The sequence below is a fragment of the Gigantopelta aegis genome, chromosome 6, assembly GCF_016097555.1.
Source record: "Gigantopelta aegis isolate Gae_Host chromosome 6, Gae_host_genome, whole genome shotgun sequence".
Classification (NCBI taxonomy): Eukaryota; Metazoa; Mollusca; class Gastropoda; order Neomphalida; family Peltospiridae; genus Gigantopelta; species Gigantopelta aegis.
The window spans coordinates 65,404,441-65,431,155 of NC_054704.1; the positions used below are offsets into that span (position 1 = coordinate 65,404,441).

The following is a 26,715-nucleotide window of genomic DNA, read 5'->3' on the forward strand; positions in this document are numbered from 1 at the left end:
TATCGTAATTTTCAAGCGCGATATCGTGGCACATACAAAGTGTGTTCCCACTAGCGTCTTAAAACGTGTTAAAACTGTTTTCAAAACGTTTAACGAATGCAAACGCTATGGCTGTTCCCACTATGTACATCCCCATTGAGATACAGGAGTCTGTACCTGGGCGTGAACCCATTACCTACTAGATTTGACGCTTAATCTAACATTTATGGTTCAGGTGATTTTGAATGTCACCCCACATACAGCCTTCAAAAGCTAATAGCTTCCAATTTATTTTGAGTAGAAACATTATTTAAAGAGCAGAATATGCAGATTGTACAAATGTAAATATCTCAAAAGTTCCAAAATTCAGGTTTAGACTCATTTCATGTAAACACGATATACGAAATAGATTAATTTCATAAATATATTTTATACAACATACCATACTTTCAAGAACGCAGCATCAAAAATAAAATTATAATAATAATAATAATAATTAAAAAATAAATAATTGTGGATTAATTGCGCATGCAAAGTGACCTATAACGAAAGTGACCTGTAACGGAACTTACGTAGACATGTGTATTTGTTGTATCCAGGTTGGCTACACTCACAGAATCCGTTCACGCACTTTGCTCCTGTTTTGTACGATCCAGAGCAGTAGCTGGAACAAGATTTTCTTGGAAGAACTGAAAAACAAGACAACAACACTTCATTGTTAATGAACATCACATTATTACATATTGGATACGCTAAGGGCACTTTAACACTGTTCCTAGTTACCAGTAGAAATACGCTTCATTGGGGCCTGTGAGTTTTCTCCAGCTAGATAAAAGCAACACTTGAAAAATAATCAAGGCACCTTTTGCCTCCCCTTCGCCTCCCTGGCGCTAATTATACGACTCTAAAACTAACACTGATCAGTACAATTACAGTATAGCCGAAAAGTGGATACAGTTGTATACATATAAGAGGAAGTTAAAAGTTAGAATTTGTTTTGTTTAACAACACTAATAGTGCACATTGATTTATTAATTATCGGCTATTGGCTGTTAAACATATGGTAATTTTGTGGGGGTGGGAGGTGGAGGGTGGGGGGGGGGGGGGTGGGTGGGGTGGGGAGAGAACCTAATTAGATAATGGGTCGAGGCGGGACGTAGCCCAGTGGTAAAGCGTTCGCTTGATGCGCTGTCGGTCTAGGATCGATCCCCGTCGGTGAACCCATTGGGCTATTTCTCGTTCTAGCCAGTGCACCACTACTGGTATATCAAAGGCCGTGGTATGTACTACTCTGTCTGTGGGATGGTGCATATAAAAGATCCCTTGCTGCTAATCGAAAAGAGTAGCCCATGAAGTGGCGACAGCGGATTTCCTCTACCAATATCTGTGTGGTCCTTAACCATATGTCAACCGGCCTCGGTGGCGTTGTGGTTAGGCCATCGGTCTACAGGCTGGTAGGTACTGGGTTCGGATCCCAGTCGAGGCATGGGATTTTTAATCCAGATATCGACTCCAAACCGTGAGTGAGTGCTCCGCAAGGCTCAATGGGTAGGTGTAAACCACTTGCACCGACCAGTGATCCATAACTGGTTCAACAAAGGCCATGGGTTGTGCTATCCTGCCTGTGGGAAGCGCAACTAAAAGATCCATCGCTGCCTGTCATAAAATAGTAGCCTATGTGGCGACAGAGGGTTTCCTCTAAAAGCAGTGTCAGAATGACCATATGTTTGACGTCCAATAGCCGATGATAAGATAAAAAATCAATGTGCTCTAGTGGCATCGTTAAATAAAACAAACTTTACTCCTTTTTTTTAACCGTATGTCTGATCGTAAGCGTAAATAAAATGTGTTGAGTGCGTCGTTAAATAAAACATTTCTTTCTTTCTTTGAACAGTTATTATTAGTTAGTCCTAAAAATAAGAAATAACTTGAAACCAATGGGTTATTTAAATACTATAGAGGTCAACTTACTTGCAATTGTGAAAGAAGGATTTTAAAAGGCATTTCAGAATGATTTTTATTTTAATTTTAAATTTAAATTTGTTTTTTAATTTTATTTTTAACGAAGAACTATTTCCTGGAGAGGACTATGCTAAGGTTCTACAGCAAGTGACGACACGACAAATGGTGGCGTGGTGCCACTACCTTACACTTAATAAAACAAACAACTGGTATTGCTAAGATACATTTTGTTAATTATGGTTATTCAGATCTGTATCATTTATGGTACGTCGGTTATTGTCGTTTATACAACACATTACGCATTTTAGCTATACAGCTAGAATGGTATATAAAATTCAAGAAAAATCTAACAACTATATAGCATTATTATAGTTAATATCAATAATTTGTGTCATCAGATAAGACTGGACTTATCTCGCCTGGTTTTAAATTTGGCTCTGGCTCTGGCTCTCCTGTTGGTGGTTGTGGCGTTTTGTCTACATCAAATACAAAAATGTTACCTCTATTACTAAAACATATACGTAATTCAAGACAAAAATTGCTTCTACTGCATATGAAAGAAATGTTTTATTCAACAACGCACTCAACACATTTTAATTACGGTTATATGGCGTCAGACATATGGTTAAGGACCACACAGATATTGAGACAGGAAACTCGCTGTCGCCACTTCATGGGCAACTCTTTTCGATTAGCAGCAAGGGACCTTTTATATGCACCATCCCACAGACAGAGTAGTACATACCACAGCCTTTGATATACCAGTAGTGGTGCACTGGCTAGAAAGAGAAATAGCCCAATGGGCCCACCGACGGGGATCGATCTCAGACCGACCGATATTGAGAGGGCTACTGACTGCTAGTTTTAGGGAATATTCTCCCTTGAAAACTACCTTGCAAAAACATCAACATAGGTTGATCACCCAACGTTTTAATTGCCAGAACATCACCTCATTCTGTTGTTGTACCAGTGACAGTATACAATTTGAACCGTTAGGCGGGATGTAGTCCAGTGGTACAGCGCCAGCTGGATGCGCGGTCGGTGTGGGATCGATCCCCGTCGGTGGGCCCATTGGGCTATTTCTCGTTCCAGCCAGTGCACCACGAATGGTATACCAAAGGCCGTGGTATTTACTATTACCCTGTCTGTGGGATGGTGCATATAAAAGATCCCTTGTTGCTAATCGAAAAGAGTAGCCCATGAAGTGGCGACAGCGGGTTTCCTCTCTCATTATCTGTGTGGTCCTTAATCATATGTTTGACGCCATATAACCGTAAATAAAATGTGTTGAGTGCGTCGTTAAATAAAACATTTCTTTCTTTCTTTGAACAGTTATTATTAGTTAGTCCTAAAAATAAGAAATAACTTGAAACCAATGGGTTATTTAAATACTATAGAGGTCAACTTACTTGCAATTGTGAAAGAAGGATTTTAAAAGGCATTTCAGAATGATTTTTATTTTAATTTTAAATTTAAATTTGTTTTTTAATTTTATTTTTAACGAGGAACTATTTCCTGAACAGGACTATGCTAAGGTTCTACAGCAAGTGACGACACGACAAATGGTGGCGTGGTGCCACTACCTTACACTTAATAAAACAAACAACTGGTATTGCTAAGATACATTTTGTTAATTATGGTTATTCAGATCTGTATCATTTATGGTACGTCGGTTATTGTCGTTTATACAACACATTACACATTTTAGCTATACAGCTAGAATGGTATATAAAATTCAAGAAAAATCTAACAAGTATATAGCATTATTATAGTTAATATCAATAATCTGTGTCATCAGATAAGACTAGACTTATCTCACCTGGTTTTAAAGTTGGCTCTGGCTCTGACTCTCCTGTTGGTGGTTCGATCGTTTTGTCTACATCAAATACAAAAATGTTACCTCTATTACTTAAACATATACGTAATTCAAGACAAAAATTGCTTCTACTGCATCTGAAAGAAATGTTTTATTTAATGACGCACTCAACACATATTAATTACGGTTGTATGGCGTCAGACATATGGTTAAGGACCACACATATATTGAGAGAAGAAACCCGCTGTCGCGACTTTATGGGCTACTCATTTCGATTAGCACCAAGGGATCTTTTATATGCACCATCCCACAGACAGAGTAATACATACCACGGCCTTTGATATACCAGTAGTGGTGCACTGGCTAGAAAGAGAAATAGCCCAATGGGCCCACTGACTGGGATCGATCTCAGACCGACCGATATTGAGAGGGCTACTGACTGCTAGTTTTAGGAAGTATTCTCCCTTGAAAACTACCTTGCAAAAACATCAACATAGGTTGATCACCCAACGTTTTAATTGCCAGAACATCACCTCATTCTGTTGTTGTACCAGTGACAGTATACAATTTGAACCGTTAGGCGGGATGTAGTCCAGTGGTACAGCGCCAGCTGGATGCGCGGTCGGTGTGGGATCGATCCCCGTCGGTGGGCCCATTGGGCTATTTCTCGTTCCAGCCAGTGCACCACGAATGGTATACCAAAGGCCGTGGTATTTACTGCTACCCTGTCTGTGGGATGGTGCATATAAAAGATCCCTTGTTGTTAATCGAAAAGAGTAGCCCATGAAGTGGCGACAGCGGGTTTCCTCTCTCATTATCTGTGTGGTCCTTAACCATATGTTAGACGCCATATAACCGTAAATAAAATGTGTTGAGTGCGTCGTTAAATAAAACGTTTCTTCCTTTCTTTGAACAGTTATTATTAGTCCTAAAAATAAGAAATAACTTGAAACCAATGGGTTATTTAAATACTACAGAGGTCAACTTACTTGCAATTGTGAAAGAAGGATTTTAAAAGGCATTTCAGAATGATTTTTTTTTAATTGTTTTTATTATGGGTTTTTTTTTAACGAGGAACTATTTCCTAAAAAGGACTATGCTAAGGTTCTACAGCAAGTAACGACACGACAAATGGTGGCGTGGTGCCACTACCTTACACTTAATAAAACAAACAACTGGTATTGCTAAGAGACATTTTGTTAATTATGGTTATTCAGATCTGTATCATTTATGGTTATGTCGGTTATTGTCGTTTCTACAACACATTACACATTTTAGCTATACAGCTAGAATGGTATATAAAATTCAAGAAAAATCTAATAAACATGTAGTATTATTATAGTTAATATCAATAATGTGTGTCATCAGATAAGACTAGATTTATCTCACCTGGTTTTAAAGTTGGCTCTGGCTCTCCTGTTGGTGGTTGGGGCGTTTTGTCTACAACAAATACAAAAATGTTACCTCTATAAACGTATAAATAAACCATATACATAATTCAAGAAAACATTCGCTTCTACTGCATATGAAGTACGGTATGTAATATATATTATTCTACACTGGCGTAAGAAGCACAGTTTTTGGTACATTCCTACGCCCGTGTTCTACAGCTAGACAAAAAGGACATTTCTAAACTAAAAATAATATATAAAAAAATAATTCTGGAGCCTCATGCTCTTCGCTAGTATACCTTCTGATCCAGTCCACGTGACCACGCGACTGTCTCCAGGAATGCTGACTCCACACTTAATCCACTTATAATAATATTGGCCAGACCACGTAGATCCTGTCCCGCCTCCAATTCTGCCTATAGTGGGAGTCTTCCCTCGAAATGAACGTGAATATCCTGAAAATAATACAATAAGAGACACGAGATATTATAATGATATTACCGGCCTCGGTAGTGTCGTGGTTAAGCCATCGGACATAAGGTTGGTAGGTACAGGGCTCGCAGCCCGGTACCGGCTCCCACTCTGAGCGAGTTTGGAATGGAAGGTGTAAGACCACTACATCCTTTTCTCTCTCACTAACCACTAACAACTAACCAACTAACAACTAACCCACTGTCCTGGACAGACAGCCCAGGACAGCGTGCTTGAACCTTAATTGGATATAAGAACGAAAATAAATTGAAATGAAAATGAAATGAATAATGATATTATAATGAATATTATTGTTATTGTTATTATTGTTATTGTTTGTTATTATTATTATTATTATTATTATTATTATTATTATCTCCACACTCTACAAATGTTCTTAATAGCATCAATGTTTACCGAAATATCTCGCGTAAGGAAAATAATAGTTGTTTACTTCTTAGACGAAAAGATCTTAGTTTTACTGAACGGGGTGATACTGTTCAAATGATTATTTTAGGCGAATATGTGGTCAGTATATCTAAATATTAGTAACACTATTTAAAGGCATATTGTCACAGATCACTGACCTATTTAATGGTCTAACAAAGTATTACCTGAACAAAAATAATTTGATTTGTCCCTAAATGTACTTTATTCAACCATCTTCATAACCACCATACTCCATTTTTTAATGAGATTTTGTAAAAATAATTGAATTATGGCAATGGTCCATAATTCAAAAACTAAAATTGCCGATGTGGTTGACATGGATTTTACTCCATCATGGTTCAGTTAAGGTGATGCCATAGCTAGATTTGGTTTCCAACAATTAATGTAAAAAAACATTTTTATTATTCATTTTTAGAGAAATAAGGTCCTTAAATCCGTGAGAGTATGCCTTTAAGTACTCATTATCCTATTTCAGGTGACTACGTATATCGATATTATTAACACAATTTATGTATGCAGTAATATCGCTTATATTACAAATTAACCTGTTGTTGCAGGCGAATTCCAGAAGTCATTGTCGATTGATTTTGCATCAGTTGTTCTTCCTATAAACTCGCAGTGATCCTGGCCATGTCCACTGCCATCCGCGATATTGAGAAACCGGCCAGTGAGCGAATCAGATAGAAACAGCTTGTATCTACAAAACACGTGAAACAAAAAGATGAACAAGATATTTTAAATTATTAAATATTTACCTAATAAGTAGAGTTTATTTTTGCTCGGATGAAATCCGTTCCAAGCAGTGCTCTACGACTCAAATACCATGGTATGGACTGTCCGGTCTGTGGCAATATGCATATGACGGACCACTTATTGCTGCTGCTGAGATCTCACTAAACAGATTTCATCTGCCATTGAAACCCGTGTTAAAATGCCCAACTTCAAATAAAGGTTGCCAATAGAATGGATTATCATTGACACTAATAATATACATCATTGGTTTGACGTCCAATAGCCGATGATAAGATAAAAAAAAAACTAATGTGCTCTAGTGGCGTCGTTAAATAAAACAAACTTTACTCTTTTTTATATACTTCATTGCGAACATACATTATATAAGCATTTATTTTCACTCCAAAAGTGAGAACATTTCCATCTCAGTTTTTTGTTATATGACCGCATCTGGCTGTAGTACTGGTCCGAACAGATGGTTCATTAACCGATTCACTCCGGCTGTCTCTTGCGCTATACACCCATGTGCCAAAAGGTCAATGCACAATATTTCAAAATAACATGGGTAAAATACAGCCAGAAGGCTTACCATTAAATATACATATTGTCTTAATTCTTCCCAAATTCCTAGAACAACAACATATTAGGAACTATAGTGGACCGTGATGAATGAACTCTCATCCGGAAGTGATCTGTGTAGTGAGACCTAATGTGGATGAGAAACGTTGCTTCTGCAAGTGTTTCAGTGGTCATGTAGAGTTTGTTTTGTTTAACGACACCACAAGAGCACATTGATTAATTAATCATCGGCTATTGGATGTAAAACATTTGCTAATTCTGACATAAAGTCATCAGAGGAAACCCGTTACATTTTTCCTAATGGAGCAAGGAATTTTTACATGCACTTTCCCACAGACAGGATGGCACATATAATTGCCTTTGACCAGTTGTAGTACACTGGTTGGAACGGGAAAATCCACAATCAGCTGAATGGATCCACCGAGGTGGTTCGATCCTGCAACGCAAGCACCTCAAGCGAGCACTCAGTCGACTGAGCTAAATCCCGCCCCCAAGTTGTCATGTAGGTGACACCACTTAGCCATAAACGAAACAAAATCGACTCTATATTAATAATAATAATAATAAAAAGTTATATACATGTATATATATATATATATATATATATATATATATAAATTTTTAAAAAATGACAAATTAAAATATAAAAGGAATTTGTGATTACTTGTTAGCCGAACACAGGACGACTCCAACATATTTCCCAACTTGGTATTTTGTTTTCTTGACGTACTGGTCACCATGACAATCATTCCAGTTGTCTTCAAACAGGAAGTTGTATTTTACCCAGCAGTCTTTAGATTCGAGACAACTCTCGACTGAAATATGCCAAGACAAAAATGTTTTAGACTATCGATATTATTTAACCAACAGTCGTCTAAAATGTTTCATATATTTTAAATGGTTACCGCTCTCGCATTCACATCCTCATTATTACAACACAAATTTAAAGGTCCATGCTTAAAGTTGCTAGTGCCATATTTCACTATTCTATATGTATTTGTGACAAATAACTTTAAATTAATGGTTCACACATATATTTTTTGCATAATTTACACAAGAATATAAACAAAATTCAAATTTCAAATTAAAAGTACATGGGAACTATTCATCGTGTATTCACTAACATAGCAGCCAGTTCTTTGGCAATATGGAGATGCAATTCAAATACAATCCGTAAAGTAATGTGTTAAACTGTCGGTTCACTTTTGTTGGATTTTACAATAATAATATATAAATTTAAAACATAGTTGAAATGGTAGTATTTGTATGCAATTTCTTTGTGGGTGTGTGTGACGGTACATGCTCTTAAATTTGTTTCGCCTGTGGCGATTTTAATTGTGTTAGAGGGCCGTGTGCAGTTTATTGCCCGTAGCCCAGGTGGGCAACTTGTTACGTAATACTTCGCGCGATCGGACATTCCAATATGCACTTAGTCCAGCTGTGGAGGCCATGTGGCTAGTAGTTACGTAATATCTCCGGTAGTGCTGTTTATGGCCAGGAGATTGCTCGCGGTTGGCGACAGCCAGACTGACGATCAGAGAGAAATATACCGACTCTAGTAGATGTAGAATATGAGATGATACGTGAGGTACCGCCTTGTACCCCCAGGCAAAATCCTGATTTATAATAAATAGCTAGTGTTTTAGAGATATCGAGGAGAAACGGAAAAGGAAGCTTCCTGGGAACGTTAGTCCGTTTGGACTTTGGTAAATATCATTTCTGCTCTGTGTATAACCTTGATGTGATTGATGTGACTTTAAATATTTTAATACTGTATTATACCAATATTCTTTAGACAGTGTCTTCGGTCATCTGACGAAGTAAATCGTAGACTTTTTGTTCTAACATTATACGAGTATTTGGTAATATAAAGCTTAGCCAGTCATCCTAGACGACCTAGGTACACTGCAGGTTATTGTCTTTATTGTGATCGGTACCAGTATTAATTCTGTGTTACAAGGTTACTGAATGAGTAGTTAGGGGTAATTAAAAATTAACCCGTTAGGAATAGAGCTGTAATTCCTTTATTAATTAAGTTCCCCAAGAAGCGTTCCTAAATTATCACACGTTACTGAACGAGTAGTAAGGGTTAATTAAAAATTAACCAGTTAGGAATGGTGTTGTAATTCATTTATTAAATTACTTCTCCTGGAAGCGTCTCTCAATTAGCACACGTGTGGGTGTGGTGTAACGGTGAAGTGATTCGCATATTGTGTAACTAGACACCTAGAGATTAACTAATTGGGTTGTTATTATTGCTGTTATTAATTAACTACTACGGCTGTACATTTGTCAGCGTAGATTAATACAGATTCCAAAGTGTATTGTGTTTTGTTGTGTTTCTAGTGAGCTAAACGTGCTATAATAATATATACTTTATATAAGATCGTATCTCTGATCATACCTAGAGACGAGCCATACTAGGGTTTAACCGCCTGTTACAGAGAGATCTAATTTTTTAACTCGTTCAAGTTCCTTTTATTGCCTTAAGTTTTACAACTCATCAGCATCATACAAACAATATAGCATATATTATACAGATATGTACACAATAATGTACAGGATAATGGTGGAGAGTGATTTAACATTATAGACATATATAATACAAAGTATCACAGTACTGCTGACTTATATCACATAAAGATATAGGTCGTTATTACATAAGAGAAACTGTTAAACACTTGAGGTGCTACCGGGATACACATGTATGATGCACTACATTGTACATCACTATTAGCATTACGTCTTTATTCCACTAGTTCATTTCTTACCTTATTTGCCCGTTGTAAATATTTCCCAAGGTTATTAAGATCTTTATTATTGTCAGTTCTTAAAAGTTGTATAAGCTTGAAAACACTTGGACGTTTATAATAATATTGTTTTATAAATTGTGTTCTTATATCATTGTATCTTGGACATTGTAGAATGAAATGGTACTCATCTTGTACTTCATTTGTATTACATACTGTACATAATCTTTCTGATCTTTCAATGTTTCTGTATCTACCAAATTCTATATTTAATTTATGGGCGCAGAGTCTAAATTTTGTAATTTCTTTCAATTGTGTAACGTCCAACGGTTTTGTAAGATAACTTTGCAATTTAAATTCAGTTAATAAATATTTATACAAATTACCTTTTGACGTTGCTGTTATTCTATTGTAAGATTGTTGCTTGAACACATCACACAATCTTTGCTTAATTACACTGTAAGTATTATTATCAACTTCCGTTAGACTCCATATATAATTTAAACCAAGTGCATTTAGTTCCTGTTTAACATCCATTAACCAATTGTTATCAAGCTGATCCATTTCCTCATATATAGCCATTAATATGCAGTTATTAGTATTACGTAGTTTGATCCAGTATTTAAAAATTCTTAGTTTTCTAATAATATACAATGGAAATCTTCCTAATTCACTATATACAAAATCATTACATGTCCCTTTCCGTACACCCAGTAACTTTTTACAAAATTGTAAATGAATCTTTTCAACGTCTTGGCCAGGGTGGAAACCCCATACTTCCGATCCATAACTAAGAACACTGTTGACATAGGTATCAAATACAGATAGCATTGTTTCAATATTAAAATAATTATTTTTACATACGTTATGAATTGAGAATAAAGCTTTACGACCTTGTCCCGCTGCTCTTTTTTGTGTCCTACTAAATTTTCCGTTATAATAAAATAAAATACCAAGGTAATTAAATTCATTGACAACCTCTAGTTGACAACCATTATAAAACCACTTCTCATTATCTCGAAGTTTGCCTCCATTTCTAAAAAGAATAATTTGGGTCTTAGTTGTATTTGCTGTTAAATCCCATTTACTTGTATAATTAGATATTGAATCTAGCATTTTTTGCAATCCTTCGGGTGTTTCAGCTAGAAGCACCATATCATCGGCATACATTATTAGAAATATATTTAACATTTGTATATCAACATATGGACAATTATCTGATAGTAGGTGCAATTCGCAATCGTTAACATACATAGAAAATAATATTGGTGACAAAACCTCACCCTGAAATAAACCGTTCTTGCACATAAAAAAATCAGAAAGTTCATTATTGTATTTTACACAACATTTAACATCATTATATAAAGATCGTATAATAGCTAACATTCTTCCTTCGATACCTTGTTGAATTAGTTTGAACCACAAGTTATGTCTGTTAATAAAATCAAAAGCTTTTTTGTAATCTACAAAGCAACAATATAAACGTGTTCGATTCTTTAGTGTTCTATGTATTAAATGTTGTAAGATAAAAATGGCATCTATAGTAGACATTTGGTTTCTGAATCCTAGTTGGGCGTCAGTAATGATATCATTATCTAAGTCGTAATCTAGCAATCTTTTGTTTAAAATAGAAGTAAAAAGTTTACCCAAACAACTGACTAATGTAATGCCCCTGTAATTGTCAGTATCATTTGTATTTCCTTTTTTAAAAACAGGAACAATACAGCCAACTGACCAAGACTGAGGATAGTGACCAGATTTAAAAACATTATTAAACAATAAAAGTAGACATGGCATCAAAACATCTTTACAATTTATAAGATACTCATTTAAAATATGATCATAACCACAGGCTTTGTTCTTCTGTAACCCTTTAATCGCAACGACGATTTCTTTTTCAGTAATGTCATGATCTAATGCAGTACATGATGTTTGACTAGTGTGTGCATCATAACTCGATAAGAACTCATCTACTTCATGGTTAGTGGTAGGTTCGGTACCAGCCAGATTAGAAAAATGGTTGAAAAATGCATCATTACTCAACTCCGATCTGTTATTTTGTTTTCTTTTTTGGAAATATTTGTGAAACGTTTTAGGGTTATATTTTCTTAAATAATTCAACATGTTACCCTGTTGGCATTTATATTTCTTTTTCAATTTATATTCTAATTTTTTGTATATTTTTTTTACCCGAATAAGTTCAATGCGATTGTCATTAGTTTTGTTAACGTTAAAATTTCGTATGGCTTTTCTGTATTCATTGTATCGTTGTTTCAAAACTTCGTTAAACCAAGGTTTATCTTCACGTTTGGTCTTAGATGATCTTTTCTCTGTTGTACTAGTTTTGTAAGTCTTAATGGAACAATAAGGTAAAATAATGTTATTCAATTCATTTGTAAATTTGTCTACACATGTATTTATATTTTCATGACTGGTTTCTTTTATGGTACATATATTTAATAAAGCATCCATACGCTCAGCAATTTTGAGAACAATCTCTTGATTATTTTCATCATTCCATTTTACACTAAAATGCGTTTGTTCTTTTACATTTGGTACATAATTAATTTCTTCTACAACAGGGTAGTATATTGTAAAACAAACTGGCGAATAGATATACAGTTAGGAGAGAGATTTGGATAATCGTGTTTATTCAGTTACGGGAATTATAGAATCCCCGTGACAGGAGTAGAAAATTGGGGCGCTCGTCCCGGATCTGAAACGGGACACGCATATTTAAAAAAAAAGTATTGTTTGTAAATGGAGGCTTTATAAATTAATTTTACAAATTAACCAGAAGTAGCACGTTGTTCACTAGAAAATTAATTAATAATAAGTGCGTCATATCTAAACATGGATAAGAATTTGCTGGATAGGCCTACGCTCAGTGTAGTGGAGATTAAGCGGGCACGTAAGGCCGAGTTAGTTGAAATCGCAAGTGAGCGGGAAATTGATTTAACATCAGCTAAAACCTTAGGTGATATAAAGACAATTATTATCCAGGACGTTTTTGGTGATAGGCTTGTTATGGAACACAGTGAGATTGTTCCAGAGATAGAGATAAATGAGTTAAGTGTGGAACAACAATTAGCTTTTAAAAAGCTTGAGTACGAAAGAGAAGAGAAAGAGAGAGAAAGAGAAGAACGTGCATTAGATAGAGAAGAGAAAGAGAGAGAAAGAGAAGAACGTGCATTAGATAGAGAAGGGAAAGAGAGAGAAAGAGAAGAACGTGCATTAGATAGAGAAGATAGAGAGAGGGATAGAGAGAGAGAGAGAGAGAGAGAGAGAGAGAAAGAGAAGAGAGGGATAGAGAAGATAGACATAGGGATAGAGAATTCCAGTTAGAAAAATTAAAAGTGGAACATGAGTTAAAGTTGAATACTGAAGAAGTTAGACATGAGGCAGGAAATGGTTTTAACATGTCGGAGGCTTATAGATCAGTGCCTGTATTTGACGATCAGGAGGTAGACATGTTCTTTCAACTTTTTGAACGGGCCGCTAAGCAGCTAAATTGGCCGCAGTCTAAGTGGACATTGTTAGCCGTGTCTAAGTTTAAGGGGAAGGCTAGTATAGCTTATAATTCAATGAGTGATGAGCGAGCAAGTCAATACGACCTAGTTAAGTCTGCAGTGTTGAGGGCTTATGAATTACGTCCTGAGGATTATCGTTTACGGTATAGCGAGTTGAGAAAAACGCAGGGACAGTCTTATAGTGAGTTTGTGGCTAAGAAGGCAGGGATGTTTGATAAATGGGTGGTGTCTCATCAGGTAGAGTCATATACCGAGTTACGGGAGTTGTTGATCTTACAGGACATTAAAAATGGATTACCAGTTAGCTTACGTATTCATTTAGAGGATCGTGATGTCAAAAAGATAGAGGAGGCAGGCATAGTTGCAGATGATTACGTGTTAATACACAAAGCTCAGGCAGTACCGGGTAGCTCTTTACAACAGGGTGATAAGAAGAAATTTCAGCCAGGTTTTTCCCGGGAAAGTAACTATCGGGGAGAGTCATCTAGTTGGTCAGCTAGTCAGGCAAGGAATGCACCTGGTGGGCAAAGTAAGGATAGGCCTGCATTATCAGTCAATGCACGAACTTTTCGTCCACATTGCAGTTACTGTAAAAAGGATAACCATCTTATCGGGGACTGTTTTAAAAGTAAACGCGATAATGCGCAAGTGGTCGGTTTAGTGAGGTCAGCTCCGTTAGCGAGAGAGTTAATGGTTAGTCCCATGGCAGAGAAAGTAAACCCGTATGTGTCCACTGGTATGGTTTGTGATGTGAAACAAGAGTTGTGTCCTAAGGCAATATCAATCTATAGAGATACCGGGTGTAGTCAGAGTCTGATAACGCAAAAGTGTTTAGCTGGTATTGAAAATTCAGATACAGGACATAGTTTGGCTTTAAGCTCGGTTACTGGAGAAAAAATGGTTGTCAGGTTACAAAACGATTTCTTGTGTTCAAAGTTTGTGACGGGACCAGTCATTATGGGGGTTGTGAAGGACTTGCCCGTTGAAAACAAAGGAGTTTTGTTGGGAAATGATTTGATTAGTCAGTGTTGTCAGCCGAAATGTGACCAACTGTTAATTAAAGACAGCACGTTACCAATAGAAGAGTGTGAGGTTGATGAGATTAAATATCCTGCGTGTGTAAAGACTAGGGCTATGGCCAGTAGGTTAACACAAGACGCAGAGGATATTTGTGATTTGTCTGATACTTGTGTGAGCCATGAAATTGGAGTGGATGAGGTTATCAGTAAAATGGTAGATAAGTCAACTGAGGAATTAAATGTGGTGGAACCTGTTGATCTCCCGCAGAGGGGAATTGAACCAGTTGTGTTTGATAGAGGGGATTTACCTTGTAATAGACTTAATTCTAGAGCAGGGGGCTGATCCAAATTTGTTGGCAGCTCGCACTACCTTGTTAACTGTGGACAAGGGAGTATTAATAAATAAGAGAGTTAGAGATGGGAGGTTGCCGGCGACCGAACTAGCTAGGAAGCAACTGAGCCATGCTCAGAGCAAAATAAAATCAGTGTTTGATAGGAAGGCTAAGAGTCGGGAATTTAAACCAGGGGATAAGGTGCTGCTGTACCTTCTCATTAAACGAGGTTCATTACAGAACAGGTATTTCGGTCCCTATGTTGTGCACAAACGGGTTAATGAGACAGGGTATGTGATAAACACTCCTGATAGGGTTAGGAAAAGTAGGTATTGTCACATCAATTTGCTAAAAGGTTATTTTGACAGACTGCCGATAGTTCCAGAGAGACCGGTCCAAATTGAGAGTCACACGATTTCCTGTGATGACGTCAAGACTGCAGAGGTCAAGTTGACCAACAGCCAGATTCTCGCAGACTTGAACCCCCAGCGAGCAAAGTTGACTACGTTGTTTCCATTTGTCAGAACCTTCCAACGGTTACCAACACCTTAAGCCAAGATGTGCGCTTGGAACCCAACGCTACACCGATTCGACCGCATGCCTATCGGAGAAAACCGTGAAAGCGTGCGACGCTGAAAAAGAAGGAAACGAAGTTCCATTGGTCAGGTGAATGCGAGAAGTCATTCAACCGTCTCAAGCAGAGGCGCTACTCGTCTCCCGTGATGGCAGCACCAGACTACCGAATGCCGTTCAAGCTAGCTGTGGGTGCCAGTGACGTGGGTGCTGGAGCTGTGCTGTTCCAAGAAGACGAAGACGGACTGGACCATCCTAATGAAAGCCTCCAACCAGAGAGTTTTGAGATGGAGTCGTCTTCTGCAAGAATACCCAATTACCATTCAACATATCAAGGGCACATCCAATGTAATCGCTGATGCCCTGTCCCGAAGTTGAACGTTATGATAATGTGTTGACATTCTTTATTTCTGTTTTGTTTATATATATTTTATTTGTATACCAGGGACTCAGAGACTCAGTGTGATTACTGGTAGTCACCTTATTATTACATGTGTTATAAATGCCCGTATGCGTCGGTTAACGCACCCCTTTTTGTTTTAATGTAGTATATTTCCCTATTCCTAGAGTAGAGGAAATATCCTTTTTGAGGTGGGGCGGGGGGGTGTGACGGTACATGCTCTTAAATTTGTTTCGCCTGTGGCGATTTTAATTGTGTTAGAGGGCCGTGTGCAGTTTATTGCCCGTAGCCCAGGTGGGCAACTTGTTACGTAATACTTCGCGCGATCGGACATTCCAATATGCACTTAGTCCAGCTGTGGAGGCCATGTGGCTAGTAGTTACGTAATATCTCCGGTAGTGCTGTTTATGGCCAGGAGATTGCTCGCGGTTGGCGACAGCCAGACTGACGATCAGAGAGAAATATACCGACTCTAGTAGATGTAGAATATGAGATGATACGTGAGGTACCGCCTTGTACTCCCAGGCAAAATCCTGATTTATAATAAATAGCTAGTGTTTTAGAGATATCGAGGAGAAACGGAAAAGGAAGCTTCCTGGGAACGTTAGTCCGTTTGGACTTTGGTAAATATCATTTCTGCTCTGTGTATAACCTTGATGTGATTGATGTGACTTTAAATATTTTAATACTGTATTATACCAATATTCTTTAGACAGTGTCTTCGGTCATCTGACGAAGTAAATCGTAGACTTTTTGTTCTAACATTATACGAGTATTTGGTAATATAAAGCTTAGCCAGTCATCCTAGACGACCTAGGTACACTGCAGGTTATTGTCTTTATTGTGATCGGTATCAGTATTAATTCTGTGTTACAAGGTTACTGAATGAGTAGTTAGGGGTAATTAAAAATTAACCCGTTAGGAATAGAGCTGTAATTCCTTTATTAATTAAGTTCCCCTGAAAGCGTTCCTAAATTATCACACGTTACTGAACGAGTAGTAAGGGTTAATTAAAAATTAACCAGTTAGGAATGGTGTTGTAATTCCTTTATTAAATTACTTCTCCTGGAAGCGTTTCTCAATTATCACACGTGTGGGTGTGGTGGAACGGTGAAGTGATTCGCATATTGTGTAACTAGACACCTAGAGATTAACTAATTAAGTGATCAGTTCTGGGTTGTTATTATTGCTGTTATTAATTAACTACTACGGCTGTACATTTGTCAGCGTAGATTAATACAGATTCCAAAGTGTATTGTGTTTTGTTGTGTTTCTAGTGAGCTAAACGTGCTATAATAATATATACTTTATATAAGATCGTATCTCTGATCATACCTAGAGACGAGCCATACTAGGGTTTAACCGCCTGTTACAGAGAGATCTAATAGATATACAGTTAGGAGAGAGATTTGGATAATCGTGTTTATTCAGTTACGGGAATTATAGAATCCCCGTGACAGTGTGTAATCGAAGAACGATACTAGATGCATTTACCTGGTGTTGATGTTGACGTTGGTTGTTCTAAGGCCGTGGCTTCTACAACAAACACAAAACTATTAGTCAGACGAAATTATAAAACAATATGAAACATTAATAGCTACCCAAACCCGTGCATATCTCGAATGAATTAGTACTTACTTCTAGCGAGACACATTTAAGAGTTAAAAAAAATAAGATACATATTTTAGATTACGAAATAATATTTTATTCCACGATTTCCAAATGACAATGCTTGTTTACTGTTCTATATGTGATAAAAGTAGTTTCCATGTGCAATCCATACATTGCCATTAAATTGTTTAATATGTTTATCATATTCTGAAAGCAAACATATCTAGTTATTTCTTCACACTTATATTCTTTACGTTAGCGAACCAAAAATAACATAATAAAGTTAAATCCGTGTTGCACAACATTTAAAGGGGAATCGTTCGACAGCGAATCGTTGCTTAAAACAAGTCGATTTGTAAAGTCTGGTTTTCATAAAAACTGAAACGGATGTAGATCAACGTAGACTGACGCAAATGCTCTGCGACTGTGATCCCAATACTAACAATAATAATAATTTAAAAATTAAAAAATTACAAAAAACTTGTTTGATTTGCTTTAATCTATCCCAGTCTTCGTGGGACAGCGACTGTTACAGATTTTATGTAAACCAGGATTTACATACTTGGTTTGGAAACGGTCAGTGTCCAATGATCCGCCTTGTAACAGCCGGAGAATGATTTGATTGGTCCCCATCTGGCGTTGAGGAGCTTGATCAAGCCCACCGTGTTCCCGCCGCCCGAATCGTCACCAATAGCAGACGACCGACGCCTTTTCTCCACCAAAACAGACGTCGAGTTCACCACGTGACTCAGATCCACCGAGCTGATAGTGTTGTAGTAACTGAACTAAAAATATAAGAAAGAAAAAAAGAAATGTTTTATTTAACGACACACTCAACACATTTTATTTACGGTTATGTGGCGTCAGACATATGGTTAAGAACCACACATATATTGAGAGAGGAAACCCGCTGTCGCCACTTCATGGGCTATTCTTTTCGATTAGCAGCAAGGGATCTTTTATATGCACCATCCCACAGACAGGGTAGTACATACCACGGCATTTGATTTACCAGTCGTGGTACCCTGGCTGGAACGAGAAATAGCCCAATGGGGCCACCGACGGGGATCGATCCCAGACCGACTGCGCATCGAGCGAGCGCTTTACCACTGGGCTACGTCCCGCCCCCTAATATAAGCACAATATTATGCTAATACAAGGAAAACATCTATAATGTAGGCACGGCGAAGCGGGTGGTGTGTGTGTGTGTGTGTGTGTGTGTGTGTGTGTGTGTGTGTGTGTGCTCTAGCCCTCCCCAGTAATTCTGAATAAAAATATGATTGGTAGTAAATCTTACAGCAGAGAGTTTTAGTTGTAGAATGCAGAAAATTGCATTTCAGGACTAGTTTTGTACATTATACGGGAAAGTATACACCCGAACACCTAGAAACATTGCTTTGCGCCCTTGATCTCAGTCACCACCCCCCCCCCCACCCCACCCCATGTCTACTTGATTCCGCCGTGTCTCTAATGTCAATGTTTTAAACATCCATTCTAAATAGTGCTAAACTCATATAAAATCATATTATGAAGTTTTAAACCCATACCGACTCTCATAACATTTTCTACAAAAACATTCTATGTAAAGAAAACAGTTTGTTTTGTTTAACAACACCACTAGAGCACATTGATTTATTAATCATCGGCTATAGGATATCAAACATTTGGTAATCTTGACGTATAGTCTTAGATAGGAAACCCGCCACATTTTTCAATTAGTAGCAAGGGATATTTTATATGCATCATCCCACAGACAGGACAGCACATACCACAACCTTTGATATACTAGTCGTGGTGCACTGGCTGGGACGAGAAATAGCCCAATGGGCTCACCGACGCGGATCGATCCTAGACCGACCGCGCATCAAGCGAGCGATTTACCGGTACGACTGGGCTACGCCCCGTCCCATGCAATCGGTAATGCAGAAGCTCGAGACAAAGAATTGCGCGTGCTTTACTCGTACATTGACTGTTCAATCAGTTGCCTTCCTACCTGTACCGAAAAAGAAGATTTAACCTATACAAATGGTGGCAATTTGTAAAGAAAGAAAACATTTACTTAAAGTGGTATGGGTTTAAAATATAATAATATGTTTTATATCAATTTTGAGTTTATTAATTGTAGAGTTGCATGCCAATTAATCGGTTCCCTTTTGACAAAAACAGACCATATACATGTAGCTACTCGCAACATATTATTAGACTTAAACAATTGGTAGTAAATATACTAATATTATGTATTCAAATAAAACCTAGCTACGCAAAGTTTTGATCATCATATTTGTGGATGTGGATAATCTGGTGCATGCTTCCATCAGAAAAAAAAAAATTAAAGCATGCCAGGCATGGATACAATCTTTGAAGTATATTGTTATGTTAAAAGAGATGAAAGGGTCGTATTTACTACGTATTTATAGCAAAGAAAACGGATTAACATGAAAATTGAGAACCAATTTGTTTTTATGCTAGGATCAGACTACCAACTGTCACGACGGAATTGGCCAACTCGCCGATTTCTCGACTTCTACGACTGTCCACTTGCTAGTCTGAGCACTCTTACAACTCGGATCTCGTTGTATACAAATCCTACGACCCATTAGTTGATAATCTGTGCGCACTGGTGTGGAGATGGCCAACTCCTTCGTGACAGTTGATAGCCTGAATCCTAGCATTAGAACCAATGATGGACCTACCATAAGCACGGCGTGTAACTGGATATCACTGCCGGCATGGATCACCCAACGAACAGGCTCATAGCTGGACAGTGCCAACACGACGGGTTTCTCGCCCACACCTTCAACGTACACGTGTGTCGTCCCCGCAGTCGGCGGCCGCGTGTGCACGTTTCCCTCGTAGACGCCCAACACGTGCACCTGGTATCTGTGGACGTCGACAGTGTTCAAACAGCTACGCACTGTCTGTGTGACGCTCTTTAATGTCGCAGCAGCAACGGCGTCAGGATTATTGGGGATGACCCGACAGTTTCCAACCTCAGCTGTAGAAAATAAAGACTATAAATATTTGTGGAAAAGACTAGCAAGTAATAATTTTTTTAGCACTTCTTACACTAATATATAGATTTAGGTTTTGTATCTGATAGTGTTACTATAATATATATGTATTACGTGTAATCAAGCGTCATACTAGTACACCATATACAAGACTGTCACTCTAGTAGACGTTTTTCAATCTAATTAAAATTAGCTCTACTGGTCTACCAACAGATTGTCCTTCTAAAATGCTTCATATTGTATAAATATTCGTCTGAGCAGACTATTCTTATATTTTTGACTTGTTAACTTTTTATTTTTATTTTTAAATTCTATCAACTTTTTAACTAATTGCTATTTTCTAAATTCTGCCCATTTTTATTTTTAACACAAATTCCTTCTGTCCCGGACCTAGTCACTGTCGAAGTCAGAGATTGTGCCCGAGAGAGACGTGTTTGAACCTTAATTGGATATATGCACATTAATATGTTATCCAATCCAATCCAGTCCATATACAAGACAATTATTAGATTAAAAAAATACACAAGCAAAATATATTGCCTCTGTGATGTAGCGGGTAAATTATTGGGCCTAAAGCTGGGAGGTAGTGAGTTCACATCACGGTACCAGCGATCAACCAGAATTGCCGGCCGAAAAGAGATACATGTGTATATCTATAGTCTGTCCTATGAGGAACACATTTTTTCATGCAATGGAATTTGCTACAAGTTATTTATTTCTGAGCCGAATGTTTTATAAATTGAACACAAAAATAGTATATTTTTGTTATTTCCAAAACACTTTTTGTTTTCTTCTTACGTCAAAAAAACCCTGAAATTATTTACCCCTCCCCCAAAAACCCAAACAAAAAACAACAAAAAAAACAAAAAAAAAAACAACAACCCCAACCCAACAACAACAAAAACAACAACAGAAAACCCCCCAAAAAACAACAAACCCCAACCTCCCCACCCCCATGGGGGATGGGACGGACTATAAGGCCACTAATAAACAGAGTTCTCTGTTACGTACAACTAAACACTATTCATTAACACTTGCTACCGGCTTCGGTGGCGCAGTGGTCAAGCTATAGGACTACAGACTGGTAGGTACAGGGTTCGCAGCCTGGTACCGGCTCCAATCCAGAGCGAGTTCTTAAGGGCTCAATGGGAAGGTGTAAGGCCACTACACTCTCTTCTCTCTCACTAACCAACTAACAACTAACCCACTGTCCTGGACAGACAACCCAGATAGCTGAGGTTTGTGCCCAGGACAGCGTGCTTGAACCTTAATTGGATATAAGCACGAAAAATAAGTTTTAACATTTGCCGTGTACTGTCTAGCTTAGATACCCGAAATATCGGCGTGCAAGCGGGAAAATGATGTTAACCATTATGTACGTCTGCCAGACATGACATTACTGGACAAAGGACAAACGTGTGGTGCAAATGACCTATAACAGAAATGACGTATAACGGAACTTACGTAGACATGTGTATTTGTTGTATCCAGGTTTGCTACACTCACAGAATCCGTTCACGCACTTTGCTCCTGTTTTGTACGATCCAGAGCAGTATCCGGAACAAGATTTTCTAGGAAGATCTGGAAAATAAGTCAACAGCACGATATAGTTATATTATCACTCAATGGGAACACCACCCAAGGCGCTTCAACCCCATTTTTTAAGACAAGAAAATAATTATGATACCGATGAATCAAAATATTTGACAAGCCGCTAAAGGTTGTACTATACCAAATAAAATCCCATAGGCGACCCTGTTAACGTTTGTGTTTAAAAACACTATATGCAATATATTAACCAAACTGTGACCCATAAATATCAGTACTACAACCCCTACCTAAAATGGTACCTTTCATTGCTCATTTTTGGTATAACCAGATGTTTTTATAACATCCATAGTTTCGCACAAAGTTTGAGTACTTTTTTACAGGTACCCCATACATGTTTCAAGCACAAGGCTACTTGACAAAGTGATACTAGATGAAACAAAATTGCATACATGTTTTGTCCAGATGAAACTAACTTTGACCCAGTCGGAAGTTATTTGGTATAGTACTACCTAAATTCAATCAGCTAAAACTGACGTAAAACAGGATCCATTCCTTTTAACAACCGGGCTTTACATGAAGAATGAATGAAAGAAAGAAAGAAAGAAAGAATGAATGAATGAATGAATGAATGAATGAATGAATGAATGAATATTTAACAACACTCCAGCACAAACATTCACATCGAACAAAGGTAGGCATATGAATAGGATTAAATTAATAAGCAAACATATAACAATTAGTTGAAGGAAGTCACTATTCTATTCATGTGCATTAAATTATTGTATTGATCAACTATTTGATAATTAATTATAACCATTATTGTGTTCCGACTTCCATTTACAAGTATATGTTGCGGTTACATACCCAGAGACTGCAGTGGCACCATCGCTAGAACTGATATAATGGTTAACGCCCACAGGAACATCATTATCGCCTGCGAGATTAATACCTGTGAAAAACAACACATTTTTAGACAAATAATTACTTTTGCTATTGTATAAGTAATGTTTGTTTTTGTTTAACAACACCACTAGAGCACATTGATTTATTTATCATCGGCTATTGGATGTCAAACATTTTGTAATTGTGACATAGTCTTAGAGTTAAAGTTTCTTTTGTTTAACAACACCACTAGAGCACATTGATTTATTTATCATCGGCTATTGGATGTCAAACATTGTGTAATTGTGACATAGTCTTAGAGTTAAAGTTTGTTTTGTTTGTCGACATCACTAGAGCATATTGATTAACGCCCACACCTATCATTGACAAAAGTAAACGTTTGACATCCAATAGACTATGATTCATAAATCAAGGTGCTCTAGTGGTGTCGTTAACAAAACAAACTTTAAAATGTTTGTCAGCGCCACCAAACTACTAGCAAAGAACATTGATGTTACGCGCCTCCTCCATGTTGAAATCACAGATTCGCGCCTAGCAATAGCATTCATAATGTTGTTATTTTACACTACATATAATATTACAAAGTCTAAACAATAATTTTAACTTACCGAAAGGTAACAAATCTCTCATGAAATTATACTGTTGGTTTAAAAACGAAGAGAGTTTTATAGCCTCTCGTAATATCGTTCGATTGCTTGCATTTGTTTTATTGCCGACATGCAAATTGAAGCAACACGTGGCTTCCTGTTTACACCCTATGAGTGCAGACCATCATTGTATCCATCATAATTACATTGTCAGAGATACGTCTAACTTTCACCACTGCGCGTATTAGTTCTCAAAACAAAACGTTTCCTTCCTATCGCCACTGGTGATTAAGAAATCGACGTACTATTGTGGTGTTGTGAAACCGTGCTGGACGTAGTACTATTATAGTGTGCAATATATAGTTTATATATACTTTCCACAGACAGGGCAGCACATACCACGGTCGTTGATACAGTAATGGGGTTCCAGCAGATCGGGAAAAGAAATAAAATATTAATTTTGTTTAACGACACCTCAGCCCATGTAAACACAATAACATTACATTTTTAAATATATATATATTTATTTGCACACACATACTATTACTAAAGAAACATCGAACCACTTTTCTAAATAAAAGCCTAAGATTGGGGTCAACTATTGTGAAAATTTGATTCGATTGTATGGACTAAATAAACAGAAAAACATGATAGTTATCTTAATACAGGTTTTAGCCGGGGCCGGACAATAACAAAAGCAGTGAGCATAACAGTATATCTATAAATGTGGCATAAATTATCACTTAACTGTTATGAAAAACAGTGAGCATAACAGTACATCTATAAATGTGGCATGAATGATCACTGAACTGTTATGAAAAACAGCGAGCATAGCAGTACATCTATAACTGTGGCATGAATGATCACTTAACTGTTATGAAAAACAGCGAGCATAGCAGTACATCTATAACTGTGGCATAAATTATCACTGAACGTTATTTGAATAATTACGAGCATAGCAGTACATCTATAACTGTGGCATAAATTATCACTGAACTGTTATGAAAAACAGCGAGCATAGCAGTACATCTATAACTGTGGCATAAATTATCACTGAACTGTTATGAAAAACAGCGAGCATAGCAGTACATCTATAAATGTAGCATAAATTATCACTTAACTGTTATGAAAAACAGCGAGCATAGCAGTACATCAGTATTTTATTCACGTTTTGAAACGTTCATCCTTCTCGTCCTTGTCCATATATTTCAATGTATCAAACTTGCAGTGGACATGTACATTTAAGTACATTTGTGTAATTACTCGATAGAAATGTTAAACTCTAGCAGTGGATAATTATATATTTAAATAAATCTGTGTAATTACTCGATGAAAATGTTAAACTCTAGCAGTAGACAATTATATATTTAAATAAATCTGTGTAATTACTCGATGAAAATGTTAAACTCTAGCAGTGGACAATTATATATTTAAATAAATCTGTGTTATTACTCGATGAAAATGTTAAACTCTAGCAGTGGACAATTATATATTTAAATAAATCTGTGTTATTACTCGATGAAAATGTTAAACTCTAGCAGTGGACAATTATATATTTAAATAAATCTGTGTTATTACTCGATGAAAATGTTAAACTCTAGCAGTGGACAATTATATATTTAAATAAATCTGTGTAATTACTCGATGAAAATGTTAAACTCTAGCAGTGGACAGTTATATATTTAAATAAATCTGTGTAATTACTCGATGAAAATGTTAAACTCTAGCAGTGGACATGCAATGTTAAACTCATTTTTGTGATATTTGGATCATCCAATTATCCAATTATCCAATTATCTTTTTAGAAATTTCTAAATGACTATGTAATGTGTTTGGACTGAACAACGAAAGAAACGCGACTATTATATATTAATGTATTTTTGTTGAATGTAGCTAACATTTTTCTGTTTGAATCCCATTATAATTTGTGTTTATTAAACTTATCAATTGTAAACATTTTGACAGAAAATTATATATATATATATATAGTGATTTCCCTAGAAATTAGGTAAGGCATGATAGACCAAACTCTTTTGGGGCATTTTCGCCATTTTCGGGGCACTTATATTTAAATAAATATACACAAAATTTAATTGAACATTAAACATTAATGTAATTTATATGCCTGCTTTAATAAATGAATGGGAAAAGATATAAAAGGCATATTTTATTAATTAATAATACTTTTTTTGCTGTTTTTTAAAGGCAATTTTATAATTAATTACTGAAAAAGACTCGTTTAATCTCAAGGCAGCATGGTGCTGAATAAGGCAAGATGGTGCTAGGCTATTGAGGCATGGTGCTGCACCATGCTAAAACAAGTTAGGGAAAACACTATATATATGTATACGTGTGTGTGCGTGCGTGCGTGCGTGCGCGCGTGCGTGCGTGTGAATACACAAACATAAGAAATATAATTCTGGTGACTACAACAGTATGTATAATATACCAGTCCCCATATGTAAACGTACCTGCGAGCACTGGGTTCTTTGATTTCCCTTTCAGTTTAACAACACACAGGTGTCAGGTTTGATGAGAGATTCGAATCGATGTTAGCAATAGATCTAATATTACAGAGGGAGATACTCAGCTTTTATACATTTTGAAACGTCATTCGCAGTATTACGGTTTCTTGGAAACATGACAGATAAGGTGTGTTGTGTTATGAAGGTGTGCGTCATTGTTTAAACATATGAGAGAGAGAGAGAGAGAGAGAGAGAGAGAGAGAGAGAGAGAGAGAGAGAGAGAAAAAAACCAAAAAAAAAAAAAAAAAAAAATCGAACAGGATATGAAGCTACGGCATGGCGCAATTGTGTAAATATTATTCCTAAAACGCCTTTCATGCTGACCTAGTAAACAAGACTGTTTTGTCGTGAGCTTACACCGACATAGTGGTGACGCCAGCTGACTGGGGCCTAAAGCGAGTTGCGGATGTGTAAAATCACATTTCATTTCAACTTATTTTCGTGCTTACATCCAATTAAGGTTCAAGCATGCTGTCCTGGACACACACACACACAAAACACACACACACACACACACACACACTCAGCTATCTGGGCTGTCTG

The 26,715-nt window shown here is 37.0% G+C and overlaps 1 protein-coding gene across 1 annotated transcript in view; it reads right to left on the reverse strand.

Annotated features, from left to right (window-relative positions):
- The window catches only part of LOC121374683, a 26,540-nt gene extending 225 nt beyond the window's left edge, over positions 1-26,315 (reverse strand). The window contains exons 1-13 of the mRNA XM_041501786.1: positions 26,119-26,315; positions 23,022-23,106; positions 22,071-22,187; positions 20,289-20,590; positions 18,158-18,380; positions 17,479-17,520; positions 8,045-8,195; positions 6,615-6,766; positions 5,448-5,603; positions 5,147-5,197; positions 3,761-3,817; positions 2,361-2,417; positions 552-668 (exon numbers count right to left, since the gene is read on the reverse strand). Coding sequence (XP_041357720.1) covers positions 552-668; positions 2,361-2,417; positions 3,761-3,817; positions 5,147-5,197; positions 5,448-5,603; positions 6,615-6,766; positions 8,045-8,195; positions 17,479-17,520; positions 18,158-18,380; positions 20,289-20,590; positions 22,071-22,187; positions 23,022-23,085 — 1,489 coding nt within the window. The 5' untranslated portion in view covers positions 23,086-23,106; positions 26,119-26,315. The remainder of the gene's footprint in view (positions 1-551; positions 669-2,360; positions 2,418-3,760; positions 3,818-5,146; positions 5,198-5,447; positions 5,604-6,614; positions 6,767-8,044; positions 8,196-17,478; positions 17,521-18,157; positions 18,381-20,288; positions 20,591-22,070; positions 22,188-23,021; positions 23,107-26,118) is intronic.
- Between the last annotated feature and the right edge of the window lie 400 nt (positions 26,316-26,715).